This window comes from Mytilinidion resinicola, assembly GCF_010093595.1.
Source record: "Mytilinidion resinicola strain CBS 304.34 unplaced genomic scaffold BDZ99scaffold_3, whole genome shotgun sequence".
Taxonomy (NCBI): domain Eukaryota; kingdom Fungi; phylum Ascomycota; class Dothideomycetes; order Mytilinidiales; family Mytilinidiaceae; genus Mytilinidion; species Mytilinidion resinicola.
In genome coordinates this window covers 1,726,891-1,740,756 of record NW_022985439.1, presented here as the reverse complement: position 1 = coordinate 1,740,756, position 13,866 = coordinate 1,726,891, and the positions used below count along the sequence as shown (strand labels likewise).

The following is a 13,866-nucleotide window of genomic DNA, read 5'->3' as shown; positions in this document are numbered from 1 at the left end:
TCTTGATCTGATTTGTTTTGGATAGAGAAGCATCGATTCTCGAGGAAGCCCAGTTTGACATTATTTAATACCTCGAGCTCCTCAATCAAGCTCGCACATCATCACTGCTCCGAAAAATACCAAGTTCCATGACTTGCGCTTGGTCTTAGCGATTCAACCTTAGAGAGTGCATGGGACGTGGTTGTTGCATCACGCGCGGTGTTGACGCGGTTGGCAGCTGGTCTAATGCGAGGATGAGAGCAAAACGATCACAGGCCAAACGCATTAGATGTAAGCGCATGCACTTCGGCGATGAATTTGTGGATGCGTCAGGTGGGTTGGACTCCCCAAATCGAATCTTCACTCTTCGTGCTTCATCTCTGCCGTCTGATTGGTCGCAAGTTGATGATCATCATTATCGCAAGTTCAGGATTTCCTCGCACCTTCCAAATGAAGTTTCACAACAGCAAACAAAGCAGTCGTACGCCGTGTTTGACTTCACCACCTTTCGAATGCCTCTATATTGATGCATAGACGTAGTCAATGGCAAGGCAATGCAGGGCTGAATCGTGACGCGGCGACTGTCCTGCGCCGGCTGGATACCCGTCTTGGCATGTACCTGCCTCGCAATATGAGGCTCAAGAAACAAGCCGACCGTGGAAAAATTCGAGTAGTCAGATCATGCTAAGCCTCTGAGTTATGGGCTTGGAATGAAATCGGAATGCTGAATGGTCCGAATGAAGATCTGCCAAGCATCACTAGATGCAGCTATTTTATTTTCAAGATTCTGCCCAGAGTATTCTACTTGGCTTCTCTCTCCTGGCGATACTCCCGGCGCAGTAAACTTCCCAACTGACCGATGTCTTCGAGAATGGATCATGACGCCTACCTCAATCTGGAGAATGGCAGCTGGCGCCACAACGCTGTGCTCGCCGCGCTTTCCCTTTAGTCTACTCCTTGCAACATTTCCAAGTTAGAAGCTACGGGCATGTGTGCCCCAGCAAGCCTCTTCCGCTCCAGATCTGCCAGATCCGCAAGCGTGCTGTGAGCGACGCCCACTGAAGTATCGTTCTTTTCCACGTGTTAAGCTTCTCATTCTTAATCCCGGGTAGTTTACCATTCGTTTCATTCATGTGAGTAAATCACTGCACCCCTCTACGAGCTGCCCCTCTTCCATCCCAGTCATGCCACGATTATTCGTACGTGGACGCAATTGTAGCCCACCTATCGTTTCTCATGTTAGCATGCGGTTCGATCATTGGTAGCCAATCCTCAACTGCTCTGTGCGGTGGTAGAATGACCCACCCACGAGCATGGCTTCCATGGTTTCAACTTTTCGCCTTTATTAAGACGGTTTTGCTACCAGCGCACACACACCGCGAGAAAATAGTATCTGTCTCGTATCATGAGAGCAAGCATCACATTACGAAAAGAGCAGTTCTGCATGCAACACACGACTTTACTAGTTGCGAGCTGCAATAGCTGATACTCACAGAAACATCAGCGGATGGTCATTACAAAGGACCGGATTCTCATTCCAAAAATGGCTCGAACCTACTGGCCATTCATAATACTCGGGAACCTCTTCCTAACAAAGTTCGCCTGCGCCAGTACGGATTATTCCCAATATGTCAACGTCTTGTGAGAGCATCTCACCTAAGGAAGAAGGGCTTCTGCTGACGACGCCTCAGTACTGGAACGACTGGCGGTGGGAATATGTTTCCCGGAGTCGTAGCTGGTAAGCCTGCTTAAAGTCTTGCGAGCGAATTTTGAGAACATCTGATCTAATCACATGACTAGCTCCCTTCGCAATGGTGAAGCTTGGACCGGACGTTTCGAGTGGCACGGAGGACCCTTATTCCGGATATCTTCCAGACGGTGCATTTACTGGTTTCAGTATGATGCATGAGTCTGGCACAGGCGGTGCGCCAAAGTATGGAGTTGTTTCGCAGATGCCAGTTGTGGGAAACGTGACCAATCCACTCGCCAACCTTTCCACCGGTAGATCGTCTGCAGATGAAGGATCTGTTGGGTACTACAAAGCCTCTTTGGCAAGTGGTGTGATCGTTGAGCTTGCCGCTACAGAACATGCTGGACTTTACGAGTACTCGTTTCCGGACGGCAACTCTTCGTCTATCGTTATTGATGTATCGCACGTTCTGCCTTCGTACAGAGGAAAGGGGTGGAGCCAGAGTTACTCGAACGGAAGCTTTAGCATATGGGAAGACAATCATTACGAAGGCTCAGGAACATACAACGGTGGTTGGAACCTAGGTAGGTCCCGGATGATCTCTGGACTTCCAATGCTAATATAGGGTAGCACCCGACTGGACTATATACTTCTGTGGCAAGTTCGACGCTGAACCCGTCTCTGCGAAGACTTTTACTGGCACTGGAACGACGCTAGACTCATATGATAGTGAGCCTGGAGTTTGGACTTCTGGGAGCTACAGACAAGGCGGTGTTTTCACCTTCGAAGAAAAAAACGTGAAGTCAAGAGTTGGAATATCATTTATATCTTACCGGAAAGCCTGTGTCAACCTCCACGACGAGATCCCATCAGATACATCACTGCAAACACTCGTGAACAGCGCCAAGAGTAAATGGAATGCGGAGATATTTGGCAAGATCACGACATCATCCACCAAAACTTCCGACCTGGCACTCCTGTACACGAATCTTTACGGCATGAACCTGATCCCGTCAAACAGAACCGACGAGAATCCTGACTGGGTTTCCAATGAACCCTACTACGATGATATTTTCACGTTCTGGGACCTCTTCCGGTGCTCAACCGCCTTGACACATATAATACAACCGGTCGCCTACGAAGAGCAACTCCGGTCTATCATTGACGTATGGAGGCATGAAGGGTTCCTTCCCGATGCCCGATCTTCAAATTTCAACGGACGCACCCAAGGCGGCTCAAATGCCGACAATGTGCTAGCAGATGCGTACGTCAAAGGGGTTCGAGGATCGATAGACTGGCAAGACGGGTATTCCGCCATGGTACGAGACGCCGAGAAGGTGCCTGTAAACAACCACGACCCCGTCTCCCCAGACTCATCGGACAAAGAAGGCCGAGGAGCCCTACCAGACTGGATCAATTACGGCTACATCACGCCGACATACAACCGCGCTGTTTCCCGAGCAGTGGAGTATTCGGCTAACGACTTCGGTCTCTACCAAGTTGCCAAAGGCCTAGGTGAAAGATCAGATGCCTCGAAATACCTCAAACGATCCCGCAACTGGCGCAACCACTGGAACCCCAACGCCACCAGCCAGGGCCACAGCGGCTTCGTGGCCCCCCGCCTCGCAAATGGGTCTTTCATAGAGCAAGACCCACTTAGCTGCGGCGGCTGCTACTGGGGCGACGCATACTACCAGGGCCTGCCGTGGGAGTACTCGATGAACGCGCACCACGACGTGGATACCCTCATCCAGTACGTCGGCGGCGAGGACCGCTTCGTGGACCGCCTCGACCTAATGTTCCAAACCGGCATCATCAGTGCTGGGACCATCTTCAATGCAGCCAACGAGCCGAGCTTTACAACGCCGTACCTCTACAACTTCGTCGGCCGGCAGGACCTAGCCGTCAAGCGCTCCCGTACGGTAGCGAAGACATATTACAACACCGGCACGGGCGGCATTCCGGGAAATAGCGACGCAGGCGCCATGCAGACGTGGATCCTGTGGAACATGATCGGACTATACCCTTTGACTGGCCAAACAACATTCCTGATCGGCTCGCCGTGGCTCTCAGACATGGAGATCGACCTAGGCACAGGGAACATCCTCAACATCACCTCGACCGGTGGCAACAGCGACGACGCGTACTACGTGCAGAGCCTCAAAGTCAACGGCAAGAGCTGGGACAAGGCATGGGTCACGTGGGACGACGTCTTCGCGGACGGCGGCTCGCTGGAGTTCGAGCTGGGCGAAGACCCGGTGCTGTGGGCAACTGGGCCTGCACCGCCCAGCCCGGCGTCGGAGGCACAATAGGATGAGGCGCCTTCGTCAGCGTATCCAACACCCAGCGTAGAACTACCGACGACGGCGGCGGTATCGCCGGAGGAGGCGTTGAGGCTTATGGGGGAACCTGGTGTGAAGCGGAGGCGGAGCATTATTATGATTGCAGTGGGCGTGGTGGGTATTTGGACTGGCGTGGTGCTTGCGGGCGCTCTTGCGTGGAGGGCCAAGACTTGAATGAAGTCTTCGTAGAGCTACCCTTGTAAAGCGTGCTGAATTACTCGCTTCCTACTCCAGTAAAGCACTAATACCCTAGAATAGTCTTAGTCTTGCATACATAGCTAGCAACTCGTACGTTCCGAGCCATGTTTCCCTCAACTTCAACGTGACATGCTCAGACGATGCCCAGGTGCGTGACCCCGATGTCTTGGCGTTTCGACGGTGGTGGGGCACGTTCACTCAAGATGGCGCTCTGCCGGCCCCAGACAGTCGCCCCATTGGCAGACGCTGGCGCCTCTTCGTTGTTCGGCCTGTGCGGTGCAGCAATGCCAGGTGTGCTTGGACGCCGGGACGCGGGTGGCGCGCAGGGTGTCAATCGCGAGCAGCGTTGCTGGGCCTTTGTTTGTCACATGGATGATGGCTACGGGTTCGGATGCGCGAATGGCTGCGCGACGAGCTCCAAAGGCGGCGTGGCGGTGAACAGCCTCTGGCCTCGCGGTCCACGGTAGGTACCTTTGTAGCAATCGGCCCACGCACAACGAGCTCAGGGTCCTGTTCTGGGCCCCGCTCCGCATTCTTCAACCTGGCTGCCGGGTGTGGGGCGCACGGGGTGCCGCAGCCATCCTCCATGCACCGCGCCATGCAGATAAAGCTCATGACCCTCGAGCTGCTCTCCACGCCTCCTGATCCACTCCCTCGTTCCCCGGCCGCTGCGTCCCCAGCTTCTCCAGCTTCTCCAGCATCTCCAGCATCTCCAGCTTCTGCACGCCATGGCCTCCTCCGCCGTCCGGGTTGTAACCGCCGTCGTGACAAAGACGGTTGCTGCGTCTGCTACCCCGACTAAGGCTGCCAAGGTCCCTCCGCAAGGTGGGATTCTCGAGGGCGGGAATCCCTCTGTCTATGATTCCAAGAACCCTATCATCATCTTCATTATTCAGGTAGGTACAATTGCAGACACTCCCCCCACTGCCCCGCCGCCGCTGACAGGCCTCTCTCCAGGCTGGCATCATTATCATATTCTGTCGTGCCCTCCACTACCCTCTTTCCAAACTGCGCCAGCCTCGTGTCATTGCTGAAGTTATTGGCGGTATCCTGCTCGGGCCTTCGGTATGCGGCCACATCCCTGGCTTCACCGCGGCAATATTTCCCAACGCTGCCATGCCAAACCTCTCGCTCGTCGCAAATCTGGGTCTTGTGCTGTTTCTGTTCCTCGTAGGACTGGAAGTGGACCTGCGCTTTCTGGTCAGCAATTGGCGCGTCGCCCTGAGCGTGGGTCTGGCGGGCATGGCGTTGCCCTTTGGATTAGGATGCGCCATTGCCTGGGGCCTGTACAACCAGTTCAAAGATGAGCCGGGAACAAAGCCAATTGACTTTGGCGTCTTCATGCTCTTCATCGGCGTTGCTATGGCCATTACGGTATGCTCGCTTCCTTTTCTTACCACTTCGTCGCTTTGTCGCGGCATTACGGACGCCGGGTCACCATTCGTCCCAGAGGCGTGGTTGCATCTCCTGACATGTGCTGACAAGCCTTTTAGGCTTTCCCTGTGCTCTGTCGCATTCTAACAGAGCTGAAACTGCTCATGACACCAGTCGGTATCATTGTGCTCTCCGCAGGCGTTGGAAACGATGTGGTTGGTGAGTTGATCGGCGAAACACCAAACGCGGGGTCCCCAACGCTAACTTCTTCTCACTAGGCTGGATCTTGCTTGCGCTCTGTGTTGCCCTCGTCAATGCAGGCACCGGAATTACAGCATTATGGGTCCTCCTAACTTGTGTTGGCTATGTGCTCTTCCTCGTCTTCGCCGTCCGCCCTGCCTTCATGTGGGTCCTGGTCAGGACTCGCAGCTTGCAGGATGGCCCCAGCCAGGGCATTATCGCACTCACTCTCCTTATCGCACTCACATCGGCATTCTTCACTGGAGTTATAGGAGTACATCCAATTTTCGGTGCCTTCATGGCGGGCTTGATCTGTCCTCATGAAGGTGGGTTTGCTATCAAGGTCACGGAGAAAGTCGAGGATCTTATTTCTACCATGTTCCTACCTCTCTACTTTGCTCTATCTGGCCTCGGCACCAATCTTGGTCTTCTCAACAGTGGCATTGTTTGGGGCTATGTCATTGGCGTCTGTGCCGTTGCGTTCTTCGCTAAATTCATTGGTGCTTCGCTTGCGGCACGTGCTAATGGTTTGGTCTGGAGAGAGAGCTTTACCATTGGCTCGTTAATGAGTTGCAAGGGCTTGGTGGAGTTGATCGTGCTGGTAAGTCTACATCTTCTCTGATGAAGATGGAATGCTAATAAGGATCAGAACATTGGACTCCAAGCCAAGATTCTAAGCACAAGAACGTTCACCATCTTTGTCGTCATGGCGCTTATCACTACTTTTGCTACTACCCCACTCACTTCAGCTCTGTATCCTTCGTGGTACCAAAAGAAGCTTGAGGCCTGGAAGCGTGGCGAGATCGACTGGGACACCGGCAATCCCCTCGGTGACCACGACGATGCCGAGGATTTCACATTCGATAAGATTCAGTCACAAAAGATATCACGCATCCTTGTATATCTTCGATTGGACAGCATGCCGACCCTTCTCGCCTTTGTCTCGATGCTGGGCGGCAACCCTCCAAAAGTACCTGAGAAGACACATCCCCTGTTGGAAGGTACTTCGAGCTACACCAAAGAGACCGATGACTCCGGGGTGAGCGATGACAAGCCAAAGAGACCTATCGAAGCACACGGTGTGAGACTATTAGAGCTGACGGATCGTTCTTCGTCCGTCATGAAAGTTTCCGAGATTGATTCATACACTGCTCACGACCCAGTTGTCAATACCTTCCGGACTTTCGGCCGCCTGCATAACCTGGCTGTTAGTGGCGAAGTCTCTGTGCTCCCCGAGTCTTCATTTGCGGATGCTATCGTCACTCGTGCTTCCGAAGCGAACTCCGACTTCGTGCTTCTACCGTGGAGCGAAACCGGCACCATGAGCGAGCAGGGCGTTATCGACGACCACTCCGTTACCAACAAGCTCGCAACTTCCTCATACACTTCATTCGTCCGTTCAGCTCTCGACAACGCAAAATGTACCACTGGCGTCTTCATCAACAAGAACTTCGGCGGCTCCGCCTCTCGCCGCGAGAAAAACAAGCTCCACCGCACCTTCAGCGCGCACAGCATCCGCAGCAACAAGGACAAGGACGTCGCAGCCCCAATTGCAGACCGCAGCCACCACATCTTCTTCCCCTTCTTCGGCGGGCCCGACGACAAAACCGCGCTCCGCCTAGTCCTCCAGCTCGCTGAGAACCCCGACATCACTGCTACGCTCGTTCACTTTGAGATCTCCGACGACTATTTTGTCGCTGACGACACTGAAATCGCGCCTGTTTCGCCTATTGCTACTACCAGCGCAACAAAAGATACTACCGTTGTCACCTCACATGTTACCCGCGACCACGAGGCCGCGTTCTTCGCCGCCCTGCGAGCCTCCCTCCCGGCTGAACTCGCTAGCCGCGTTGTCTTCGAATCCGTAAAGAGCACCAAACCCATCGACGACGTGTTGGCGCGTGCGGGCACCGAATGCGGCCACAGCCCACGGAACGCAGGCGATCTAGTCGTGCTGGGGCGGAACGTCGGCAGTGGTGGGTTGGTGCTGCAGCGGAAGCGGACAGAGGACAGCGACACGGGTGCTGCGGGTACGCTGGGCGTGCTGGCGCAGAAGGTGTGGGAGGGGAAGATTGGGGCGAGTGTCATGGTTGTGAAGGCTGGTTTTGGGGGAAGCGAGTAAGATGGGTTTTGGGGTATAGGGGAGTTTGGGATGAGATATGATAACGGCTGCTGGGTATTAATGGAGCGACTGACGCTTAAAATATAAGAGATTTTGGATACTGGGGCTTTTGGTCTTCCTGGCGGAATTCCGGCCCATTAGACTGCCCAGACGCTAGAGAACCTCACCACACAGCATAGCCCAAGAGGCTGGACGATAATGACAGGATATTATGTGATATTGCTTTGAACGAGTAGGTACAGTCCAGAGGTACGTATTCCATCGAAATATGCCGTGTTCAAGGCTACGGTGATCAAAAGCGTATATATCACGTGACCAGCTCGTCTCAACAGCCATACCACTATACTCCATCAAGCTTAAGCGCTTACATTCTATACAAACCCTGTCAATTCTCTCGGGCCCGACAACTGAAAATTAGCGGCCGACGACGACACAGGCAGCAATCGTCTTACTCACTAGCTCGCGGCCGATTGGAATTATATCACAGGTTGATATATGCACCCAAAGGGCTCGGAGGGTATCGAGGGACCGAAGTTAGTAGATCTGCCTTCATGTCTGTGGAGTATAAGTAACTCGCAAGTCCGCTTCCTAATATCCCCTTCATCATCCTGCAATTCAAGCTCCATCTCAATATCAATCATCTCAAACATCCATCACTTTATCACATAACCTCAGCTCTTCCTCCAATAACAATTTCAACCATCATAAATTACTATTTCCACCTCCCCATTTTCCTCACAAAACTCAATCCCAAAATGGCCACCCCAACCCCGAAACTCACCGTCGCCATCATGGGCGCCGGACCAGCAGGTCTTACCCTCGCCTCCCTCCTCCGCGCTCAATCCATCCCCTATACTATTTTCGACCTCTCTTCCACCGTCTCCACTGCCGGTGGAACCCTCGACTTGCACCCCTCTGCCGGCCAAGCCGCCCTCCGCGCCGCAAACCTCTGGACGCCCTTTGTCAAACACGCGCGGCCCGAGTCCGACGTCATGAAAATCGTCTCGCCCGCCGGCGTCGTTCTTTGGGACGAGAACAAAGGCGGCGCGGACGAGCAACCCGCCCCAGAAACTGAAGACGAGCTCTTCGGCGGACGCCCCGAGATCGACCGCAGCGCACTCCTATCCATCTTGCTCGAAGGCGCTGGAGGCGCTGACGCCGTTACCTGGAACAAGAAGCTGGTTGAAGTCGTTCCCGGTGCCAATAGCACGCATACTCTACGCTTTGCCGACGGTACCGTCTCGGAGGAGTTCGATCTAGTGGTTGGAACCGACGGTGCCTGGTCCAAGGTCCGCAACATCCTGACACCCACAAAACCGCATTATTCCGGCATTTCGTCCCTCGAACTCTGGTCCCTCGACGTCGCCAACCGCAACCCTTGGCTTTCCGCGTACGCCGGCGCGGGCAACTGCTTCACTTTTGACGCGGACAGCGCAATCCAGGCCCAGCGCAACGGCGACGGCTCTGTACGCACATACGCCAGTCTGCGCGTCCCCGAGACCTTTTTCGCCGACTATGGGGTCGACTTCAACGCGCCAGACGCCGCTAAGCATGTTCCTGCGTACGTCGAGAAGTATTTCGGCCACGTTGGTGATGATCTGAAGAAGATACTGCTGTCGAGCACGGATAAAGTGATCCCACGCACGCTCTATCACCTTCCGCCCGGGTTCAGCTGGGAGGGCAAACCTGGCGTAACCTTGCTGGGGGATTCGGCGCATCTGATGACTCCATTTGCCGGTGTGGGTGTTAATGCAGCGATGTTGGATGCGCTAGAGCTTTCGAAGGCGATAGTGGCAGTCGCGCAGGAGCCGGAAAAGGGAAGTCTGGCGGAAGCTATTCGGGGGTATGAGAAAGAGCTGTTTCCTAGGGGAGAGAAGTATGCGCGGAAGACGCTAGCGAACTTGAATGGCCACTTCAAGGCAGGGGGGAGTGAAGAACTAACGGCGAGGATGAGGGCACATCATGCGCCGCATTGAAGAGTGCGTTTTAGAGCGTATTAGTGATCATTTGGAAGGACTGGGATGTTATGCGGTAAATATCTCTGTTACTAGGCGCTTTCGTTAGCTTTAGAACTGAATTTATATTGGTTTCACCGATTAGACTCCCTACATTGCACCGACTGACTTATGATCTTGGGCTATGGGCGACGTTTATACTCCAAAATAAGCAAGAACTTTCTACCAGATCGCCTCATGACACAATTAGTGGTGTCGCCTCCTTGAACACAGTCTCAAGATCCTTAGTAGTCACTGCGTCCTCCAACCACATCCTCGCCTTTTCGACCACCAACTCCCACGTATCCTTATCCGCCACAGCTTTCGTCTCCAAATATAACACTACCAGTGCCGTTGCAACTGCCGTGGCCGCGCTACTCTCATCCTTAAACGAACCCAACTTCGCAAGGGCCATCAAAAGGTCACGTGCCTTCTCTCGATCGATACCCATGCCATCGCACTCCAAATCCTGACGGCTCCACGACCCATCGAACGCCTGTTTGTTGACCAAACGCTCCAGCAACGTATCGCCCTGCACCTTACGCCTCTTCGCCGGCTGGGTAGCAGCACTCTTCGACCTCTTTTTCACCGCCGCCGCGGAACCAGCGGGAGCAAGATCGTCGGTCTCGAAGAGAGCAAAGCCCATGTCCTCGTCTGAATAGTCCACAAAGTCCTCATCCTCTTTCGCTGCGACGTCGTCTTCACTCTCTTCCTCCTCATCCACTTCAGCATCTACGTCCATGAGGATCTTCCGATGCCGCATAGCACCCCCTCTGCCAAGGCCTCTGCCTCCTCTACCTCCAGATTGGGGAGGAGGCGCAGGTGCAGACATAGGAGCAGACGCAGTCGCAGGCGCAGACTTACGCGCTGCCTTGCTGGCTAGCTGCTTTCGGGGGGCCTTCCCGCCGGTGGACTTGCGTGCTGTTTGCTTCTGCCTACCGCCAGTTGATTTCCGAGAATTGGTATTTGCTGTTGATCCCAGGTTAGGATCGCGGCCATAATGAAGTGAGGCATGCGCAAGAAACTGACCATCATCGGAAGACTCAGAAGCAACCATTACGAAGCCATCGTCGTCGCTTTCCGTAGCCTGACTCCCGATCTTTTCGAGTGCCTGTTGGCGTTTGGCTGCGATTTCGGCCTCGTTTGCCTCGACGGCTACGAAGGAGCAGTACTTTCCTCCGACCTGGAATTGGACTCCGAGGCGGACAGCCTCGCGTTGAACTATGGCGTCGAAGTTCCCAGCGTACTGGTTTCGAACGAGTTCGCCACCTTGGCTTTCAGCATCGTATATCCATCCGCGGCCTTCTTCTAGCTCTTGGGTTGCTTTCCGAGCGGCAAGCTGATGGATAGTAGTACCAGGGGCCTCAAGTGCTTGCACTGGTATTTCAAGTTCCAGTGGTCCTTGTGGGGAAGTTCCGCGCAAAATTACAGACGTGGGTGTCGTGTTCGAGGTTTCTGACGACATCAACACATAGACAGACGTGCGATTAAAGGGATATAGGGGTGGGATAGTGTGGGGCGTCTGCAGCAGCTTTGGGTGCGAGATCTTTGGCAAATGACCGAAGCGATCTTGGGATACGAGTTTGTTCTCTGCTTCGTCTTTCTCGGCTGCTCCTGCGTCGAAAAGAGAGATCGGCTTGTTGCGGAGCGCATATCGCTCAGGTGAGCCTTGGGTGTTGTCGTTGTCTGACAAAGTCAGGTTGAGCTTGAGGCTATCAGACACCCGGTCAATAGCATTGTCTCGGTATTTGATATCCAGAGAGTAATCTTTGACATGCGGGGTAAGAGCTCCTTTCAGCATGCGAACAACCTTGCCGTTAATTTTTTCTCCATTGCCTACCATTTGCGCGAACCCGTTTCCAGCGCGGGCGATGCCTTCAATGAGTGAACTGGATACTCCACTTCCGATGCCGAGGGGAAAGACTCTCACGGCCCCGTCTTTGGTGTTGTCCTTGATGTAGTCGAACAACGTATCTTGCGACCAGATGTCACCATCGGTGAGCAGCAAGATCTCTGTCTCGAGATCTTTAGTCCGAGTCTCAAAGGCTTCTTTCACTGCTGCAAAGGTCTCTGTGCCGCCAAAGTCTGCCGAGAACTTGCTGACGTATTTCATAGCTTGATCCAGGGCGTCTTGGCTATATAGCTTGCTCTGAGGCCAGAGCAGCTCGTGACGTGAGCCGAAAGACAGAATATTGAACCTTACGCCCACTGGAAGGGACTTAAGGAAAACCTGCAATGCAGAGATCGAAGTCTTCATGGGACCACCTCCCATACTTCCGGACCTATCGGCAATGAAAACGATCTCGGGTTTGGACGGCTTGAGGGAGAATTTGGGAACCAGACTGAGCATCAATGCGCGGTGGTTAGGGATGGATGAGTGGGTCTCCAAGAGGGCCTGTGGCACACCGACGTCTTTGGCGACTACCTGAAGCACGAAGTCGGCATCCAGCTCTGCTTTTCCAAGAGCTAAGGTTGCTGATGCCTTGTTGGAGCTGAACTGTGCATTATCAGACGACGTCGACAGAGTGCCAAGAGATACAGCGATGGGGTGAGTTGGAGACTGAATCTTCTGAAGCGGAGCATCCTCAGACATTGTGACGTCGACCGTGATAGAGATCCCACCCCCAGAAAGGGTAGATGCAGAGATTAGTTGACCAGGATAGTTTCCGTAGCGCGGGGCGATAGACGTAGGCAGGGTGTAACGAACTCCATCAACTTCGGCATCGTGTTTGAGCTCTCCGATATACGTGATAGTCACCACAACCTGAGAATCCCCCGGGATGTTGCCGATCGTTGTAGTAAAGACGTCGGCAGCGTCGGGTAGCTGTTCCAAGAGGGCGGCCTTTTCTCCGCGTTTCACAGCTTCGTTGTAGGCTTTCTTGGCTTCGTCATTTTCCTTGACTAACCCATAGATAGTGCGGTCCCCAACCTGACACTTGAAGTCCACTACACTGACGCCATCGAAGAGCGGAAAAGCATATCTGACATCATTAGCATGACTGACAGTGTTTGAAGAGGGATGGACTGCTTACTTTATTTCGTCGATCGCTCTCGCCGCTTCGAAGGTTTGCGTCAAGACAGTACTGAAAGCAGTAGAGAAGATGGTCGTGTGTGCATCTAGATGCGTCTGTGGAAGGTAAACCCGCGTCGACCCTCCAGATGGTGTGGGTTGAAAAAAATAGCAACTGCATATGTGGCCGCCATAACGAGGCAAACCACCACGGGGTGGCTGGTTGGTTCGGACCATGATGGGTGAAAATGATCGAAAGACGAAGGCTGGAGAGTTGAAAGACACTGGTTGAATGCGTCCAGATTGTGGAGAGAAAAGGAGTTCGTTGGGGTGGGCAGTGCACATGGTTTTATACCCCTCAGCCCCGTCTCGCGTAGTTGCCTAGGGCAAATTTCCGACCACACTACTGGTCAAACAAACCTGCATCATATCAAAGAGATATGTGACTCATAGAACCTGCGCCGATCTAATAAAGTGACGCAACCTTCCAAGGCCAGGGTACTACGACATTATGGGGTTGATACTACTGTCCGTAGCCCCTGGGGCCAGGGGGTCATGCTCTCGCCACACCACCCGCACCACCCCACCTAGAAGAAGAAGAAGCGTGAATTAATGGAGAATGGGAATGACTTGATACTTGAAGAGAAACGAAGTACATATTTCATTCATTCTGTAAAGACTTGTGGATAGAGATACATGCGTGTGCAACGAAGCCCGCTGCCTTGGCTTGTCGGCATGTAGAGATGCGGACTGTCCTACTGAGAACCGAGAACTCATACCTCAATCTGTGCTGACTGATTCTAGATACTTTTGACATGGAGATAGCCCTTCTTACCCTAGTTGGGCACAAGCTAAAGTCACGTTCCTATTCAGTCAGGATGCGGTTGAAGTCTTTGAGAAGTTTCGGTGCCCAGGCC

The 13,866-nt window shown here is 53.5% G+C and overlaps 4 protein-coding genes across 4 annotated transcripts; 3 read left to right on the top strand and 1 right to left on the bottom strand.

Annotated features, from left to right (window-relative positions):
* The first annotated feature begins 1,635 nt into the window (after window positions 1-1,635).
* BDZ99DRAFT_190665 (glycosyl hydrolase) lies at window positions 1,636-4,311 on the top strand. Its single transcript, XM_033713141.1, has 2 exons — window positions 1,636-2,253; window positions 2,300-4,311. Exons 1-2 carry the CDS (start codon window positions 1,791-1,793, stop codon window positions 3,979-3,981), a joined length of 2,145 nt encoding a protein of 714 aa, XP_033582075.1. The 5' UTR covers window positions 1,636-1,790; the 3' UTR covers window positions 3,982-4,311.
* A 626-nt stretch (window positions 4,312-4,937) lies between these two features.
* Window positions 4,938-8,239, top strand: BDZ99DRAFT_435253 (uncharacterized protein; the record flags this gene model as incomplete). Its single annotated transcript, XM_033717477.1, has 5 exons — window positions 4,938-5,105; window positions 5,167-5,583; window positions 5,703-5,802; window positions 5,862-6,424; window positions 6,473-8,239. The coding sequence occupies 5 exons, from the start codon at window positions 4,938-4,940 to the stop codon at window positions 7,943-7,945; spliced, it is 2,721 nt and encodes a 906-aa protein (XP_033582074.1). The 3' UTR covers window positions 7,946-8,239.
* Window positions 8,240-8,700: 461 nt separating this feature from the next.
* BDZ99DRAFT_435249 (FAD/NAD(P)-binding domain-containing protein) lies at window positions 8,701-9,921 on the top strand (the record flags this gene model as incomplete). The annotated part of the gene is made up of 1 exon (XM_033717476.1): window positions 8,701-9,921. The coding sequence occupies one exon, from the start codon at window positions 8,701-8,703 to the stop codon at window positions 9,919-9,921; it is 1,221 nt and encodes a 406-aa protein (XP_033582073.1).
* Window positions 9,922-11,077: 1,156 nt separating this feature from the next.
* On the bottom strand, window positions 11,078-13,186 carry BDZ99DRAFT_378382 (uncharacterized protein; the record flags this gene model as incomplete). The annotated part of the gene is made up of 2 exons (XM_033715109.1): window positions 11,078-12,920; window positions 12,972-13,186. Coding segments are annotated over 2 exons (2,058 nt in total), but the record flags the coding sequence as incomplete, so codon positions are not given.
* Between the last annotated feature and the right edge of the window lie 680 nt (window positions 13,187-13,866).

Bases quoted from the DNA above. Each gene is read 5' to 3' on its own strand.
- BDZ99DRAFT_190665 (XM_033713141.1), top strand. From the start codon at position 1,791: ATGGTGAAGCTTGGACCGGACGTTTCGAGTGGCACGGAGGACCCTTAT. The intron at 2,254-2,299 runs GTAGGTCCCGGA...AATATAGGGTAG, and splicing joins CAACGGTGGTTGGAACCTAG to CACCCGACTGGACTATATAC.